Source organism: Rhinoderma darwinii, chromosome 8 (assembly GCF_050947455.1).
Source record: "Rhinoderma darwinii isolate aRhiDar2 chromosome 8, aRhiDar2.hap1, whole genome shotgun sequence".
NCBI classification, from domain to species: Eukaryota; Metazoa; Chordata; class Amphibia; order Anura; family Rhinodermatidae; genus Rhinoderma; species Rhinoderma darwinii.
Genome location: NC_134694.1, coordinates 39,460,177 through 39,478,028, shown reverse-complemented (window position 1 = coordinate 39,478,028; position 17,852 = coordinate 39,460,177). Strand labels below are relative to the sequence as shown.

The 17,852-nt window shown below is 42.5% G+C and overlaps 1 protein-coding gene across 4 annotated transcripts in view; it reads left to right on the top strand.

Annotated features, from left to right (window-relative positions):
• The window catches only part of TYW2 (tRNA wybutosine-synthesizing protein 2), an 80,527-nt gene extending 65,292 nt beyond the window's left edge, over nucleotides 1-15,235 (top strand). For 3 of the 4 annotated variants that reach the window (XM_075835608.1, XM_075835610.1, XM_075835612.1), the window contains 2 exons: nucleotides 4,071-4,228; nucleotides 14,786-15,235. In XM_075835608.1, coding sequence (XP_075691723.1) covers nucleotides 4,071-4,228; nucleotides 14,786-15,157 — 530 coding nt within the window. In that variant the 3' untranslated portion in view covers nucleotides 15,158-15,235. The remainder of the gene's footprint in view (nucleotides 1-4,070; nucleotides 4,229-14,785) is intronic. The other variant, XM_075835611.1, reaches the window with a different exon arrangement.
• The last annotated feature ends 2,617 nt before the right edge of the window (nucleotides 15,236-17,852 follow it).

Sequence of the window (17,852 nt, the reverse complement as noted above, 5' to 3'; positions counted from 1 at the left end):
GAAATAGTTAGAAAACCTGGGAAAATAGCGACCGGTAATCCAGACCTAGCTGATGTCATACTAAAGGGGTGGGAGATAGTGAGCAAGGAAATCAATCTTATTTCAAACTGATGCACAATGCTATATATGGTTTCAATATTCCAGCTACCATTTCCAACCCCGAAAGGATCACTGCATGCCCTAAATGCCACATGGCCAAATCTGATCTGTACCACGGTATCTGTACCTGTCCACCACCTGAGAGTTTTGGGTGGAAATGAGTCGGTTTGCCTTTTGGTCCCCCCTCCTTAACATTGTTACCACAAAGTATGTTATTTCATCAGGTGAGACCACCTGATGAGGACACCAGTACAATTTTAAGACGGGTACCCGTGATAATTCACATCATCTTAATAGTGGCAAAGAGATGCTTATTACAAAATTGGTTGATCACAGATGTCCCAACGGTAGCAGAGATAATTACACAGCTGAAAATCTTCTGAATATAGATCGCCTTGACACGGAAAGACACAAGGAACAGACAACAGATAATTTTTGGAAAAAGTGGAAGCAATTTATCATTACTCAATTGAATAGACAGGAGATCAAAGACTTGATGTCTCCTTTTAGATACACAGCATGGTATGTGAAAGCGCACCTAAGTGGATCCTTGGGATCGCTAGACATTTCGGGGAGGATATAATTTCGAGAGAGGATCAGATATGGCTAGGTTTAACAAAGGGGTTTTCTGAGGTTCATAAGGGGAAAGCGGATACATATAGATGGTGCATAAAGCTAAGCGGTGACATGTTTATGTTTACTCTGCTATTCATGATGTTAGAAACAAATAGCCTTGGGCTGCGACCCAGGGTTGAATTGTCTAATGTAATTTTATGACCATGATTGCCTAGTATACTGTTAGTTATTGTCCATGTTATGAAACTATATGCATTGTCACTCTTCCGTGTTTTGCACAATTGACAACGATACATTTTGGGAATTGTTCATTTGTTCGATTTTGTTTATTCAAAAATGCAAATAAAAAAGAATGTTATTAAAAAAATGCTCACTATACCCCTTGATAAATTCCTTCAGGGGTGTAGTTTGCCAAATAGTGCCTTTTTGGGGGTGTTTCCACTGTTTTGGCACCACAAGACCTCTTCAAACCTGACATGGTGCCTAAAATATTATAATATGGAGGGCCCAAAATCCACTAGGTGCTCCTTTGACTCTGAGGCCTGTGTTTCAGACCATTAGCATACTAGGGCCACATGTGGGATATTTCTGAAATCTGCAGAATCTGCAATAAATATTGTTGTGTTTCTCTGGTAAAACCTTCTGTGTTACAGAAAAAAAAATATTAAAACAGATTTTCTCCCCAAAAAATTACATTTGTAAATTTCATCTCCACTTTGCTTTAATTCTTGTTAAACACCAAAAGGGTTAAGAAACTTTCTAAATGCTGTTTTGAATACTTTGAGGGGTGCAGTTTTTAAAATGGGGTGATTTATAGGGGGTTTCTAATATATAAGGCCCTCAAAGCCACTTTACAACTGAACTAGCTCCTGTAAAAATAGGCTTTTGAAATTTTCTTGAAAACATGAGAAATTGTTGCTAAAGTTCTAAGCCTTGTAACGTCCTGGAAAAATACTAGAATTTTCAAAAAACGATGCCAACATAAAGTAGATATATGGGATATGTGAACTAGTAAATCATTTTCTGTTGTATTACTATCTGTTTTACAAGTAGATACATTTGAGTTTAGAGAAATGCCAATTTTTGCTAATTTTCTCAGTTTTGGTATTTTTCACAAATAAACACTGAATGTATCGACCAAATTTTACACTAACATAGAGTATAAGCATTCCAAAGTTATTCAAACATAAAGTGACACGTCGGATTTGAAAAAAATTGCCTTGTCCATTAGGCGAAAACAGGCTGTGTCCTTAAGGGGTTAACAACCTCTCCCCATCAGAGCTAAATAATGACATTTTAGGCCACTTCCTGAAGTAGTAGAAGACATTTTCTGCGGATTTGCTGGATTTTGTCTTAAAGGGCATTATTTAGCTCTGATGGGGAGAGGTGATTTAAAGGAACAGTGTCACCACAATTTTTTTTTTAATATGTTAAAGATGTTAGTGCTTTATTAAAAACGTTTGGATTAATTTGTGTTACTTTTTTTTTTTTTGACACTTTTTCTTCCCTATGGGCTGCCATTTTTTTTTCCATTTCTGTATGTGTCGATTAACGACACATACAGACATGGAATACGGCAGCTCCAGTCCCATAGGGACTGCGAACGGGGCCCGTTCCATCCACTCTCATGCGCCGCTCCCACACAGTTCAATTTGAAATGCACGCCGTCCGGCGACATTTTCCTGTGGACCGGAAGTCGCGGCCGGACAGTAATATTACTACTTCCGGTCGCGGCTTCCGGACTTGTGCACATGGAGCAGCGGCAGCAGACGGAGCGGATGGACCGGAGGGAGCGGCGGCGACTGGAGCAGGTAAGGGATTTCTATGTATGTTTCTGTTTTAGTGTGTGTTTACTACTGTATGTAAACCTACTACACTGTGTGTTAGCTCAAAAAATGGCGACACACAGTGTAGGAGGTTAGACCGTTCAAACCCCTCGTTTCTCCCGGCACTAGCCAGGATAAAGGAGGGGGGGATTCTGAGAGCTCACTAGAGCGAGGGATTTTTACCCAATTTTGCAGCATAAAGCAATGTGGTTGCTTTACCACATGCAATGCTGTAATTTTGGGAATGGCTCCATCTAGTGACCAGCAATGGAAAATATTATAAATTAGAATCCAAGTGAATCCAATTTATAATATTTTCTGACTCGTAAAAAAAAAATAAAAAAATTAGAACAATGTTTAATCACCTACACACTAATTGTTTAACTAAAAAAAAACAAACATGTTTTGCTGGCAACACATTCCCTTTAAAGAGGCTCTGTCACCAGATTTTGCAACCCCTATCTGCTATTGCAGCAGATAGGCGCTGCAATGTAGATTACAGTAACGTTTTTATTTTTAAAAAACGAGCATTTTTGGCCAAGTTATGACCATTTTTGTAGTTATGCAAATGAGGCTTGCAAAAGTACAACTGGGCGTGTTTAAAGTAAAAGTCCAACTGGGCGTGTATTATGTGCGTACATCGGGCGTTTTTAATACTTTTACTAGCTGGGTGCTCTGACGAGAAGTATCATCCACTTCTCTTCAGAACGCCCAGCTTCTGCCAGATCACGCTGTGACGTCACTCACAGGTCCTGCATCGTGTCAGCCGAGCGAGGACACATCGGCACCAGAGGCTACAGATGATTCTGCAGCAGCATCGGCGTTAGCAGGTAAGTCGATGTAGCTACTTACCTGCAAACGCTGATGCTGCTGCAGAATCAACTGTAGCCTCTGGTGCCGATGTGTCCGACACGATGCAGGACCTGTGAGTGACGTCACAGATCTGCACTGCCAGAAGCTGGGCGTTGTGAAGAGAAGTGGATGATACTTCTCATCAGAACGCCCAGCTACTAAAAGTATTAAAAACGCCCCGATGTACGCACATAATACACGCCCACTTGGACTTTTACTTTTAAACACACCCACTTGGACTTTTGCAAGCCTCATTTGCATAACTACAAAAATGGTCATAACTTGGCCAAAAATGCTCGTTTTTTAAAAATAAAAACGTTACTGTAATCTACATTGCAGCGCCTATCTGCTGCAATAGCAGATAGGGGTTGCAAAATCTGGTGACAGAGCCTCTTTAAGCATAGGGACTTTCTATAAAAGAACTAGGCAGGAATGTGATCACAGGGGAACTGAATATAATGAAAGCTATGATGATTTTACAGCGGATTCACTGCAGACTTATACCTATATTAAAAGATTAAAATCCGCAGTAAAAATCCATGACTTTTTCACAGCATAATGAAGCATGCTGCTGAGTTGAAAATCCATAGCATGATCATATTGCCATGTGGATTTTTTCTGCTACACGTGGATGGGATTTTGAGAACAACATTTATTGTACTGTACATTGCCGCAGACTATCACTACTATGTAACTATGTATGCATAATTATTTTAGGTATTGGATACTTCACCCTGCCTTTCCTGGTCCATGCAGGTGCAGCTTTTGTTCATGCATGTGAGTGGAATCCTGATGCTATAACAGCTTTGCAGAAAAACCTGGACATTAACAAGGTGTCTCACAAATGCCAAATTCATGAAGGTGACAGCAGTCAGGTAACACAATAAGCAATTATCAGTGTCAGTTAGTTATTGTTTTATTTATTCTATCATGAAATCTATACTACAGGTATCCTCCGGAACAAAGAATAAATAAATAATAAATCTTAACCCTTTGCCGATATTTGACGTACAGTAACATCATAGCCAGGAAGGGTGCGTATGGAGCGGGCTCACAGGCTGTCCCCACTCTATACTCAGCGGGTGTTGGCTGTATGTTACAGCCAACACCTCACTTCACTAGCTGGGATCAGAGATAACTCCAGTTCCGGCCGTTTAACCACTTAGATGCTGTGGTCAATATGGAGACCGCGGCATCTAAGCCGTTAAAAAGGGGGGCCCTACTGAAGACTCCCAGGTTTGCCATCTTTGTCCTCCTATTAAGCCCAGAGGCAGGGCTTAATAGGAGCCAGTAAAAGACACAATCCAACGATTGATTGTTCAAGTCCCCTAGGGGGACTAATAAAAAAAAAAGTAAAAACCATATAAATAAGGTTTTTTTATATACAGAAAAAATATATATATATGAATCGCCTTTGTGACAAGCCATGTACAGTTACGTCGCCAAGGACTTAATCCCTAGGGGCACCACAACGCAACTGTACGTCCAGGTGGCCAGTGTCTTAGCGCACGGTGACGTACAGTTACTGCGCAGTTCCCGGTGCACACTGTCGGCGATAGTGTGCACTGACAACCGGGAGTCCAGCTGTCTCTGACAGCTGACACTCCACTGTATGCCGATCAGCGGCTTATTTACGCTGATTTCGGCAATTAACCCGTTATTGCGGTGATCGATTGCAATCGCCGCATTTTAGGGGTTTCTAGCACACCGGCAGACCTCACAAGTAATGGCCTCCGTGTCTGCCATGTACGGAAGCCTATCCGGACCAGCCTCCTGATAGACTTCCTGTCAGAGTGAGAGGACGTCACTGCCGTTCACGATGCACACTGTCGGTGACAGTGTCTGTGACAGTGTGCATCGGGAACCGGGACGTCAGCTGTCCCTGACAGCTGACACTCCACTGTTGCCGATCAGTAGCTCATTGCCGCTGATTTCGGCAATTAACCCGTTAAATGCGGAGCTCTATTGCAATCTCCGCATGTAGGGGGTTTGTAGCACATGAGCAGCCCCCATGCAATTGTCGGGGCTGCTGATGCTTGTGATGGCACCCGGGGGCCAGACAACGGCCTCCGGGTCTGCCATCTATGCAAGCCTATGAGGACCAAAAATGTTTTACAAAAGTGTAAAAAGAAAAGATGTTTTTTTCCTATAATAAGTCTCTTATTATAGGAAAAAAATTTAAACGTTAAAAAACCTTACACATATTTGGTATCACCGCGTTCGTAACGACCCAATCTATAATACTATAATGTTATTTTTACCGCATGGTGAACGCTGCAAAAAAACAAACTAAAAACAATGCCAGAATCAATATTTTTGTTCACCAATCCTCCCAAAATATAGAATAAAAGGTGATCAAAAAGTCGCATGTACCCCAAAATAGTACCAATAAAAACTACAACCCGTCCCGCAAAAAATAAGCCCTTACACAGCTTTTTTGACGTTACGGCTCTCAGAACATGGTGACACAGAAAATAAATTATTTTATAAAGGAGTGATTTTATTGTGCAAACGCTGCAAAACATAAGAAAACTATATACATATGGTATCGCCGTAATCGTACCGACCCGCAGAATAAAGTACAATTGTCATTTATAGCGCATTATGAACGCCGTTAGAAATAAAGAATTTAAAACGCCAAAATCACTGTTTTTTGGTCACCAAAGCTCTAAATAAAATGTAATAAAAACTGATCAAAAAGTTGTATGTACCAATAAAAACTACAGCTCGTCCTTCCAAAAATAATCCCTCACACCTCTCAATTCATGGAAAAATAAAAAAGTTATGGCGTTTGGAAGGCGTGGAGTGAAAAACTAAAATGGAAAAGCAAAAAAGGATCAGTCCTGCAAAGGTTAATTAATTTCTATTAAAAAAATAAATTATTACCACATGTGGGATATTGTCATACTCGGGAGACATTGCGGTACAAATTTAGGGCGACTTTTTCTCCTTTATCCTTTGTGAAAATGCAAAAATTCAACATTTTAGTGGACAAAAATGTTTATATTAATTTTCACGGCCTAATTCTACTAAATCCTGCAAAAAAACTGTGTGGTATACAGTGAAGGAAATAAGTATTTGATCCCTTGCTGATTTTGTAAGTTTGCCCACTGTCAAAGACATGAACAGTCTAGAATTTTTAGGCTAGGTTAATTTTACCAGTGAGAGATAGATTATATAAAAAAAAAAAAAGAAAATCACATTGTCAAAATTATATATATTTATTAGCATTGTGCACAGAGAAATAAGTATTTGATCCCTTTGGCAAACAAGACTTAATACTTGGTGGCAAAACCCTTGTTGGCAAGCACAGCAGTCAGACGTTTTTTGTAGTTGATGATGAGGTTTGCACACATGTTAGATGGAATTTTGGCCCACTCCTCTTTGCAGATCATCTGTAAATCATTAAGATTTCGAGGCTGTCGCTTGGCAACTCGGATCTTCAGCTCCCTCCATAAGTTTTCGATTGGATTAAGGTCTGGAGACTGGCTAGGCCACTCCATGACCTGAACCTGCTTCTTTTTGAGCCACTCCTTTGTTGCCTTGGCTGTATGTTTCCGGTCATTGTCGTGCTGGAAGACCCAGCCACGAGCCATTTTTAATGTCCTGGTGGAGGGAAGGAGGTTGTCACTCAGGATTTGACGGTACATGGCTCCATCCATTCTCCCATTGATGCGGTGAAGTAGTCCTGTGCCCTTAGCAGAGAAATACACCCAAAACATAATGTTTCCACCTCCATGCTTGACAGTGGGGACGGTGTTCTTTGGGTCATAGGCAGCATTTCTCTTGCTCCAAACACAGCGAGTTGAGTTAATGCCAAAGAGCTATATTTTATTCTCATCTGACCACAGCACTTTCTCCCAATCACTCTCAGAATCATCCAGATGTTCATTTGCAAACTTCAGACGGGCCTGTACATGTGCCTTCTTGAGCAGGGGGACCTTGCGGGCACTGCAGGATTTTAATCCATTACGGCGTAATGTGTTACCAATGGTTTTCTTGGTGACTGTGGTCCCAGCTGCCTTGAGATCATTAACAAGTTCCCCCCGTGTAGTTTTCGGCTGAGCTCTCACCTTCCTCAGGATAAAGGATACCCCACGAGGTGAGATTTTGCATGGAGCCCCAGATCGATGTCGATTGACAGTCATTTTGTATGTCTTCCATTTTCTTACTATTGCACCAACAGTTGTCTCCTTCTCACCCAGCGTCTTACTTATGGTTTTGTAGCCCATTCCAGCCTTGTGCAGGTCTATGATCTTGTCCCTGAGATGCTTAGAAAGCTCTTTGGTCTTGCTCATGTTGTAGAGGTTAGAGTCAGACTGATTAATTGAGTCTGTGGACAGGAGTCTTTTATACAGGTGACCATGTAAGACAGCTGTCTTTAATGCAGGCACCAAGTTGATTTGGAGCGTGTAACTGGTCTGGAGGAGGCTGAACTCTTAATGGTTGGTAGGGGATCAAATACTTATTTCTCTGTGCACAATGCAAATAAATATATATAATTTTGACAATGTGATTTTCTGTATTTTTTTTTAAATATAATCTATCTCTCACTGGTAAAATTAACCTAGCCTAAAAATTCTAGACTGTTCATGTCTTTGACAGTGGGCAAACTTACCAAATCAGCAAGGGATCAAATACTTATTTCCTTCACTGTAAATGCTTACCATACCCCTAGAACAATTCCTTGAGGGGTGTAGTTTCCCAAATGTAGTCACTTTTGGGGTGTTTCCACTGTTTTGGCACCACAAGACCTCCTCAAACCCGACATGGTGCCTAAAATATAATCTAAAAATAAGCAGGCCCCAAAATCCTGTAGGTACTCTTTTGCTTCTGAGGCCAGTGTTTCGGTCCATTAGGACACTAGGGCCACATGTGAGATATTCCTAAAAACTTCAGGACCTGGGCAATAAATATTGAGTTGTGTTTCTCTGGTAAAACCTTCTGTGTTACAGAATTTTTTTTATTACAAATGAATTTCGGAAGAAAAAAAAAAGGAAATTTGTAAATTTCACCTCTACTTTGCTTTATTTCCTGTGAAACGCCTAAAGGGTTAAGAAACTTTCTGAATGCTGTTTTGAATACTTGAGGGGTGTAGTTTTATAAATGTGGTGATTTATTGGGGGATTCTAATATAGAAGGCCCTCAAAACCACTTCAGAACTAAACTGGTACCTATAAAAATAGCCTTTTGAAATTTTCTTGAAAATGTGAGAAATTGCTGCTAAAGTTCCAAGCCTTGTAACGTCCTAGAAAAATAAAAGGATGTTCAAAAAACGATGCAAATATAAAGTAGACATATGGGAAATGGTGACTAGTGACTATTTTGTGTGGTATTACTATCTGTTTTACAAGCAGATACATTTAAATTTAGAAAAATGCACCTTTTTGCAAATTTTCTCTAAATGTTGGTGTTTTTCACAAATAAATATTGAATTTATCGACCAAATTTTTCCACTATCATAAAGTACAATATGTCACAAGAAAACGTTCTCAGAATCGCTTGGATAGGTAAAAGCATTCCCAAGTTATTACCACATAAAGTGACACATGTACGATTTGAAAAAATCGGCTGTGCCACAAGGCCAAAACAGGCTGCGTTCTGAAGGGATTAACGCAATCCAATATACAGTTACGTTGGAGTGTTAAGTGATCACCATATCTAATGACACAGTGAACAAGTAAAGATGACTACTGTTCCTGACAGCAGTTCATCTGCATCGGCGATTACTGCTTACTGGCCAATCACGTCTTTTTATCACTAGGGCACAGTGAAATGGTGGTGATTGGTGCTGTCAAGGAAAGCACCAATCCCTTCCATGTATTCATGGGGCATACATATTCATAATGGCCGTTACGTAATTGATAATTTTAAAAAAAAGACAGGGTCCATCAGGTCCAATCTATAATCCTACTGTGTTGATCCAGAGGTAGGCAAAAACTCCCATGAGGTGGATGCCAATTTTCCTCATTAGGGGAAAATTCTTCCCTGACTCCAAACATAGCAATCAGAATAAATCCCCGGATCAACGTCCCATCTCCAGAATCCAGTACTCATAACCTGTAATATTTTTCAAGAAAGGCATCAAGGCCCTTTTTTGAACTTGCTCAATGATTCAGCCATCACAACTTTCTGTGGCAGAGAGTTCCCTGTCTGAACAGGTTGCATGGTCTGCGGGTAGCATGGCTCAGTGGTTAGCACTATTGCCTCACAGTGCTGGTGTCCTTGGTTCAAATCCAACCAAGTTCAAAATCTGCATGGTGTTTATATGCTCTCCCGGTGTTTGTGTGGGTTTCCTCCAGGTTCCTCCCACACCCCAAAAGCATACCAATAAGGAATATAGATTGTGAGCCCCAATGGGGACAGTAAGTACAGCACTGTGGAATATGTTGGCACTATATAAATAAATAAGTTCATTGTAATTAGATTTTCCCTAAGCTGTTGTTTTTTCTACACTAAATAGCCACAAGTTTGATGACCATTCTTGGTACTGCAATCCACTAATTCCCTTAATTACCTTGGTTCATCTGTACTATCTCCCTTTGAGCCCTATGACCACTGAGTGCTGATTAGTGACCGCCATCGCTGATCTGCATCTGTGTTCATTTTTGTGATGCAGTTTTCCTTTTTATTCCTGGCTTTTATTTTTTTTATCCACACCATTTTCCAGTGTGCATCTTGCGAACGCTAAACACTATTCGGTAACTGCCATTACTGATTGGCATCTGTGGTTATTATTTTGGTGCAGGTTTTATTTTTTGGCCTATTTTTTTTTTTGACTGTACCATCTACTTGTGTGCGCTCTGCAGCCTACTGAGTGCTGAGTCAATAATTTGCATCTTTGGTGATTTGTTGAGGGAGTTTATTTTCCCTTTTTTTAAAGTGTAAAAAAACCCCATAAAAACTCTTAGGTGTAGCCAGTACCTCCATAGATAGGGCGTTAGGGTAGCAGACGTTTAGGTTAGCTGACGTTCATTTTGTAATAAAAAAAATTGATGTAGCGTTTTAGGAAGTTATAGCTATATATTTTTTAGTGTTGCAGAATTAGCGTCAGTTAGGGCCTGTTTCACTTTCCGTTGTGGGGTTCACCCGACGGAAACCTCAGACGGAACCCCGGAACAGTTAGAGAACGCCGATGTGAACAGGCCCTTAGTGACAGATGTTCAGTTTTGTTTTTACTGAAGTTCGTCCTCTAACTGTATTCCATCAGTGTCATACATTTCCCATTGTTCCAGCTCATCTTCTTTCACTGCACACTGTGCTGTGGATCATTCTGGGCTGGAACAATGAGAAGTGTATGGTGCTGATTGGTCAGCGTCATACACTCCTCTGTACAACTCCCAGTTGGTAAAAAGTAAAAACACGCCCAGTTGGTCATTAAGAAATGAATTAGCATAAATCTAAAATTGCTCATAACTTGCTAAAAAATGATCGTTTTTCAAAATAAAAACCACTGCTGTTATCTACATTACAGCGCCGATCAGATTATGTAGGCGATAGGGCATTTATAATCTGGTGACAGAGCCTCTTTAAGGGGTTAAGCAAAGCTTGTTGCAGGAAAGAACGTGAGATAGGTAGGATACTGCTATTCTGAGTTTCAGCATTATCACTTTTTTTTCCCTCAGAATCTTTCCTTGTTCGAGATTGGAATGTTTTAGAAGGTTGAGGTTTACTTATAGTCCCAGCAATAGGAGGAATTTTTTTTTTACAAACTTGTCAATGTCCCCTTTAGTAACTTGTGATTTGGAGCATAGGTTGTTATCTCTAGAGGCACTTCCACCATACTTAACCATTATGGATTATTCACATAGGAGTGATGCATCAGAGTTCTAGGCACAGAAGTTGGTTCACTCCATGAAGAGTAAAATGTAGGATTAAAAATTGGCGAACACTAGGTCACAAGCCTTTGCGCTGACCTAGGCAAAAAGCAATGTAAATTGTAATATCAGCCATGTATGAGACCACTAAAGCCTCTCAGTTGCAACAGGGAAAGCTCCAGGATCTTTCGCAGCTGTCTAAGCTGGCATCAGTGGGATATGTCCCCTCTAATTGTTGGGTAGATGAATGTCAGGTGATTTAGTGGCTTGCAATGAAATTAACATGGCAGCTACTATTTTCTGGCTCATAGCCAGATCTGTAAGTACAGGCCAGAAGATGTATAAGGGAGTAGGGGCTAGAGTCCAGAGGTCAGGAACATTTAGAGGAAAAAGTAAGGATAAAATATAGGGAAAAGTTAAGCAAGGCTAAAATATAACTTTTATTGCTTCAATTTAGATATCTCGTGCTAGAGAAAGAGGGTATATTTAAGAAAGGGCAAAAATATGTGATATTTATCGTCTGCCCAGGGACATAGTGAGCTGGGTGTCCCCTATATTTTGGGCCAGTCTCACTAAGGGCTCATTCAGACCAGTGTGTTCCGCGTCCATGTGCTGTCCGTTTAAATAACTGACAGCACACAGTCCCATGCAAGTCAATAGGGTTATTCAGACATGCGTAATTTTTCACGCAGCGAGTGTCCATTGCGTGAAACTCACTGCATGTCCTATATTTGTGGGGACCTTGTCGCCCATTGAAGTCTATGGGTGTGTGAAAAACACAGACCACACACGAACGACATCGGAAAGCAGCGGCGAGTGTCCATTGCGTGAAACTCACTTCATGTCCTATATTTTTGGGGACCTTGTCGCCCATTCAAGTCTATGGGTGCGTAAAAGAAAATGCTAAAGAAATGCAGAGAAATAAAAAAAAAAAGGAAGTGCTTGCAGAGGAGAATCACAGAGAATCCGCATAGCGAACTGACCTCCCCTTGCAGTACAACCCCCCCCCCCCCCCAGCATCGGCCAATCACTTTTAAATTAGTGGGGGCAGGAGGCTGAGCACAGCAAGCGCCGCTCTTGTCTTTAACAAGGGCCACGCTCAGTCTCGCCCTTACCATATTAATCACCTGCCACTCTTCTCCTTCTGTTTTTACAGGAGAGAGCGTTCGATCTCTCCTCTTGCTTACCTACTCCTCTCTCATGACGTGTGCTTCATGCAGCGTCAGAGAGGAGTCGTGTACTAGCAGGCGTTCGCCTACCTTGGCGCACGTCTGCTAGGTAAAATGCGCCCCCCCGGCCCAGCCCATATGCACAAAATGTCGCCCACCCTCTTAAACTAGGTGCCGCCGCCTGAGGCGGCAGGCTCACCTTGCCTCATGGAAGGTGCGGCCCTGCCAGTTCGGGGTGTGTACTTTGGCAGGCAGACACTGTCGAGGGGAAGGGACCTGCCCCTTTGAAAAGGGGAATGGTAACACCCAGTTGTCAATTTATTAAGAAATTTCTCTAAGGAATAACAAAGGAAGGGTACATCACACAGTTCTCAGAAATGATTCTTCAGTATAGTTATTTCATGAGGAATACAGGTATTTATTAAAACAGACATATCCCGGGAGCTGACAGGTCCTCTTAAAGAAGTCATACTTGTTTCAGGCGTCACAAAACTTGATCCAGCCAGCGGCAGAAAAAGGGTAAGCTCACACATCGCATAAATACTAATTTTCCACAACGGATTTCGTTGCGGAAATTCCACGGCATAATACAGTAGCAGCAGAGTGGATGAGATTTTAACAAATCTCGTCCACACGCAGAATAAATGGTAAGCGGAAAAAACACTCAGAAATTGACCTGCGGTGCGATTTTTTTTTTTAATTCGCACCATGTCAATTGTATTTGCGTAAACGCTGTTCTTTTTTTGCGGGTTTCCCCCATTTCCAACTCAGAATTATTTTTATTTTACTTACCCAGAATCCTGTGATTCTTCGTGCAGGCCGGCCTCCAGGGATGTAGTTTCATCCGATGTGACCCCTGCAGCCAATCACAGGCTGCAGCGGTCACATGGAATGAAATATCATCCCAGGAGGCTGGACTGCAGGATGGCAGAGGGACTTTTTTTACGTGCAGTTTTCCTGCCCATTGTGCAGTTTTCCGACCAATGAGAAGTGTATGATTGGTTGCTGATTGGTCAGCGTCATATACTTCTCTTCACAACGCCCACTTGGTCAAAAGTAAAACACCCCCAGTTGTCTATTAAGAAACTAATTAGCATAAATCTAAAATTGCTCATAACTTGCTCAAAAATGATTGTTTTTCAAAATAAAAAACACTGCTGTTATCTATATTACAGCGCCGATCAGATTATGTAGGAGATAGAGCACTTACAATGTGGTGACAGAGCCTCTTTAACTCTTGTATTTCAGCAAAGTGTGTACCTTTCACAACTACACAATATTTTTAAAGAGGTTATCCCAGTCTATAAAATAAATGACATCTCTTAGCCAATTAAATTAAAGTGACCCTCCGTTCTCAGGTCAAAATTAGAGGGCAAAATTATAAATGTTATATATATAAAATTATAAATGTGATGGGGTATATGAAGTAATATTACCTGGTGCCCACCATTTGTGCCCCTTTTCCATGGATCCTCCGTTTTAGGATCCCCTCTGTTATCTCAAAATGGCCACCTGCTTCTCAGACTGAGTCTAAGACACTCCCTCTGTTCACGGATTGGACAGAACTACTTACGTGAGCAGCTCTGGCCAATCTGGGAACAGTGGAAGTGTCCCAGACTCGTAGTCTAAGGGTAAGGCCAAACGGAGCCGCCCTGACATGGTCGAAGCGCGGCCAACAACCGCGCTGGCAAAAAGTAGGCGCAGCTGTCAAATACCTTGTTAAGGGGTATTCTGGTTACATGCTCATGCGCACTGCCGCTCCATTCATTCTCTATCGGAGTGCCGGAGATAGCCGAGGGCAGTACTTCGCTTTTTCCGGCGCTGCCATTGAAAATGAATAGGGGGTAATTTGTTGTAACCAGCAAAATCGTGCGGCCATAAACGGTGTATTAATTCATGGACGCATGATTTTGCAGTTAAAGGGGCGGTTTACCAGCATTAACGTGCGGCCACTAACAGGCTGTTTGACCATTTTGGGACAGCACAAAGGGGACCCTAAAACAGCGGATCCACGGCATAGGGTGCAGCAGAAGGGCACCAGTTAATATGACTTCATATACCCCATCATATTTAAAATGATGTCTCTGGTTGCTTTAAGTCTTTTTGAAGGAACATAAAATGAGGATGCTGGTACTGTTGTGGATGTGTATAATTGATTCAGTTGCAGGATAATAAATTGGCGGGTTGTCATTAATGTACCATATTCAGATTGGGTTATGGTAACTAGTGGTATACCACTGGGGTCTCTATCTTTATAATATATTAATGACCCTAAGATGAAGAAAATTGGATACTGTTCTTTTGCCTTTCTCTGGATCAACATTGCTGGAGGTAAGCTAGATGGACTATATCTTTTTTTTCAAACTTACTAGGTTATTATGAATGTTATATGAGATGAACCAAGAAGATCTCATGGTTATATAATACATATTTTCTATTCCTTCAGTTGTTGTTGCATGATGTAGCTGATCGAGTGAATTTGGGCCTAATCCCCACATCTGAAGCAGGTTACCTTGTAGCTTGTAGAGTTTTGAAGAAAAACACTGGTGGTATGCTACATATTCACCACAACGTGGACTGTTTTATCAACAAACATGAAGTAAGCAACAAAAACATTCTTGCAGAGGATTCTGTAAATTCACCGAGAATGATGTGGAGAAAGTGGGCGGAGTCGACAGAAATTAAAATCCAGACGTTTTTGCAAGAAGTTCATAACACTCCATGGCAGACGAGTATTGTGCGCATTGAGAAAGTGAAATCATATGCACCACATGTGGACCACGTTGTCTTGGACCTTGATTGTCGACCTTTACCATAAATGCATTAATGTTTTGTGTCTTTTTTGTTTTTCTGCCATAGCATTTTATTTGATTATATAAAAACCAAATAACTATTATTTATTTATTTTATAAATATTTGGTATTAACAGAGTAAATGTTTCTCATTCAGTTATTCAGTTTATGTAAGGCCCCATGCACACGAACGTCTTTTTGCGGCTGCAATTCACCTGCAAATCTGCGGGTGAAATGCGGTCCCATTCATTTCAATGGGCCCATGCACACGACCGTGGTTTCCAAGGTCCGTGCATTGCCCGGGAGCCTGGAACGCAAAAAGATAGGACATGTCTTATTACGGCTGTATTTCGCGGTCCAGGCTCATTGAAATGAATGCACACAGACATGTGCACGGCCCGAGATTGAGTTGATAAGTTAAATCTTGATTTCAATATACACTTAAATGTTCATATTTAAATGCAGAAAGGTTCAAATATAGTTATAGTTTAAGGCAGGGGTCTCAAGCACGCGGGCCGCATGCGGCCCCTGGTGCTGTCATCTGCGGCCCGCAGGACACAGAGCCGCTAGTATCGGCTCTGCTCCGAGACTCTGGAATTCCCTGACATCGCTGTCCACATATGAACAGCGATGTCTGGGGCTTCCCCAGAGCCGGAGTCCCGGGCAGAGCGCTAGTACGGGCTCTGTTCCGGGACTCTGGAATTCCCTGACATCGCTGCCCATATATGGACAGTGTGTCAGGGTCTTCCCCAGAGCGGAGTCCCGGGCAGAGCGCTAGTATAGGCTCTGCTCTGGGGAAGCCTCTGACATCGCTGTCCATACATCGACAATGATGTCAGGGGCTTCCCCAGAGCAGGAGTCCCAGTGATATCAGGAGCACAGCTGGAGCTCCAGGAAGAGCCTACTAGCGCTCTGCCCGGGACTCCAGCTCTGGGGTTGTCCCTGACATCTCTGTCCATATATGGACAGTGATGTCAGGAGCAGAGCTGGAATCCCAGCCTGCACTCACAACTCTACTATTATATCATGTACTTTACTCCAGTCACATCCAGAGCTGCACTCACAACTCTACTGTAACATCATGTACTATACTCCAGAGACATCCACAGCTACACTCACAACTCTACAGCAAGATCAGTAGATGCAGATGCAAACATCTTGTCTTATACTCCAAATAAATCTAGAGCTCCAGTCACAACTCTACTATTATATAATGTGCTATACTCCAGTCACAACTCTACTGTAACATCATGTCTTATACTCCAGCCACATCCAGAGCTGCAGTCATAACTCTACTGTAACATCATGTCCTATACTCCAGTCACATCAAGCGCTGCAGTCACAACTGTACTGTAACATCAGGTCCCATACTCCGAACAAATCCAGAGCTGCAGTCACAAATCTACTGTAGTTCGAGTGCTACAAGCGGCTCTGCTCCGGGACTCCAGCTCTGGGCAAGACCCTGACATCACTGTGGCAGCATCTACAGAGGGCACTGTGGCAGCATCTGCAGAGGGCACTGTGGCAGCATCTACAGAGGGCACTGCGGCAGCATCCACCGAGGGCACTGCGGCAGCATCCACCGAGGGCACTGCGGCACTATCTAAAAAGGGGCTGCCCAATCTTGACATGTGTGTCTGCCAAACGCTGCTAACTGAGCCGCCGGACTGCATTTAGCGACACTTAAACTGGAAAGCTGGATTGTTGAAATAAGCACGTGGAGAATTCTCTCAAATTTTAAACCTAGCGGTATTATTATTATAGTAATGTAGTGTTATTATAGTAATATAGTGTTATTGTAGTTCAAATAACTAATTGATTAATAATAATTTTGTATTGTATCAAATTTGAAAGTAATGCGGCCCGTCAATTTCCCATTTTTTCTATATGCGGCCCACTTACCCGGCCGAGTTTGAGACCCCTGGTTTAAGGCCTACCTCCACTTTCAGTGAAAAATGATTATAGTGAAGGAGTGTGTACTATAATAGTTTTTCTAAATCACTTGTATTACCCATTCTGCTGGCTGCTCATAACTCTGCATTTAGAGACAGTGTCCTGCTAGTCTCCATGTGTCACGGCGCGGGGTGTGGACCCACTGGGCCGAACCGCGTAGCGGGGTAGCAGCTGGCCAACTAGGTACAAAACAATGTCTATAGTTCAAAACGGGTACCTGACGCAATAGTAGACAGTGGCAGGATCACGACTTGGCTTTCACAGCAGGTGACGCCGTGGATGCGGCGGAAGACACGACTTGGTTTTTACAGCAGGTGACGCCGTGGATGCAGCGGGAAGGCACGACTTGGCTTTCACAGCAGGTGACACCGCGGATGCGGCGGAAGACACGACTTAGCTTTTACAGCAGGTAACGATAGTACGGGATACAGGGTACAGGCAGCAGGAACGGGCAACACTGGGAACTGGAAAACACTGGGAGACCTTTAGCAAGACAGACTAGGGTATACAACAATGCTCAGGCAAGGAACCAGTGGGCAGAGCTCATTTTTATAGTCCAGCAGCCATTTGGGCTAATAGCTGATTACTGGCAGCTGGACGCGTACTGGCCCTTTAAGGCCATGCACGCGCGGGCGCGCGCGCCCTGCGGGGAACGGCGCGAGGACCCGGAAGACAGTGCCGGCGCCTGCCAGAGGGAGGAGGACGCCGAGCAGAGAGGTGTCCATGGCCGGGATCGTCAGGGGGTGAGTTAGAACGGCGATCCCCGGC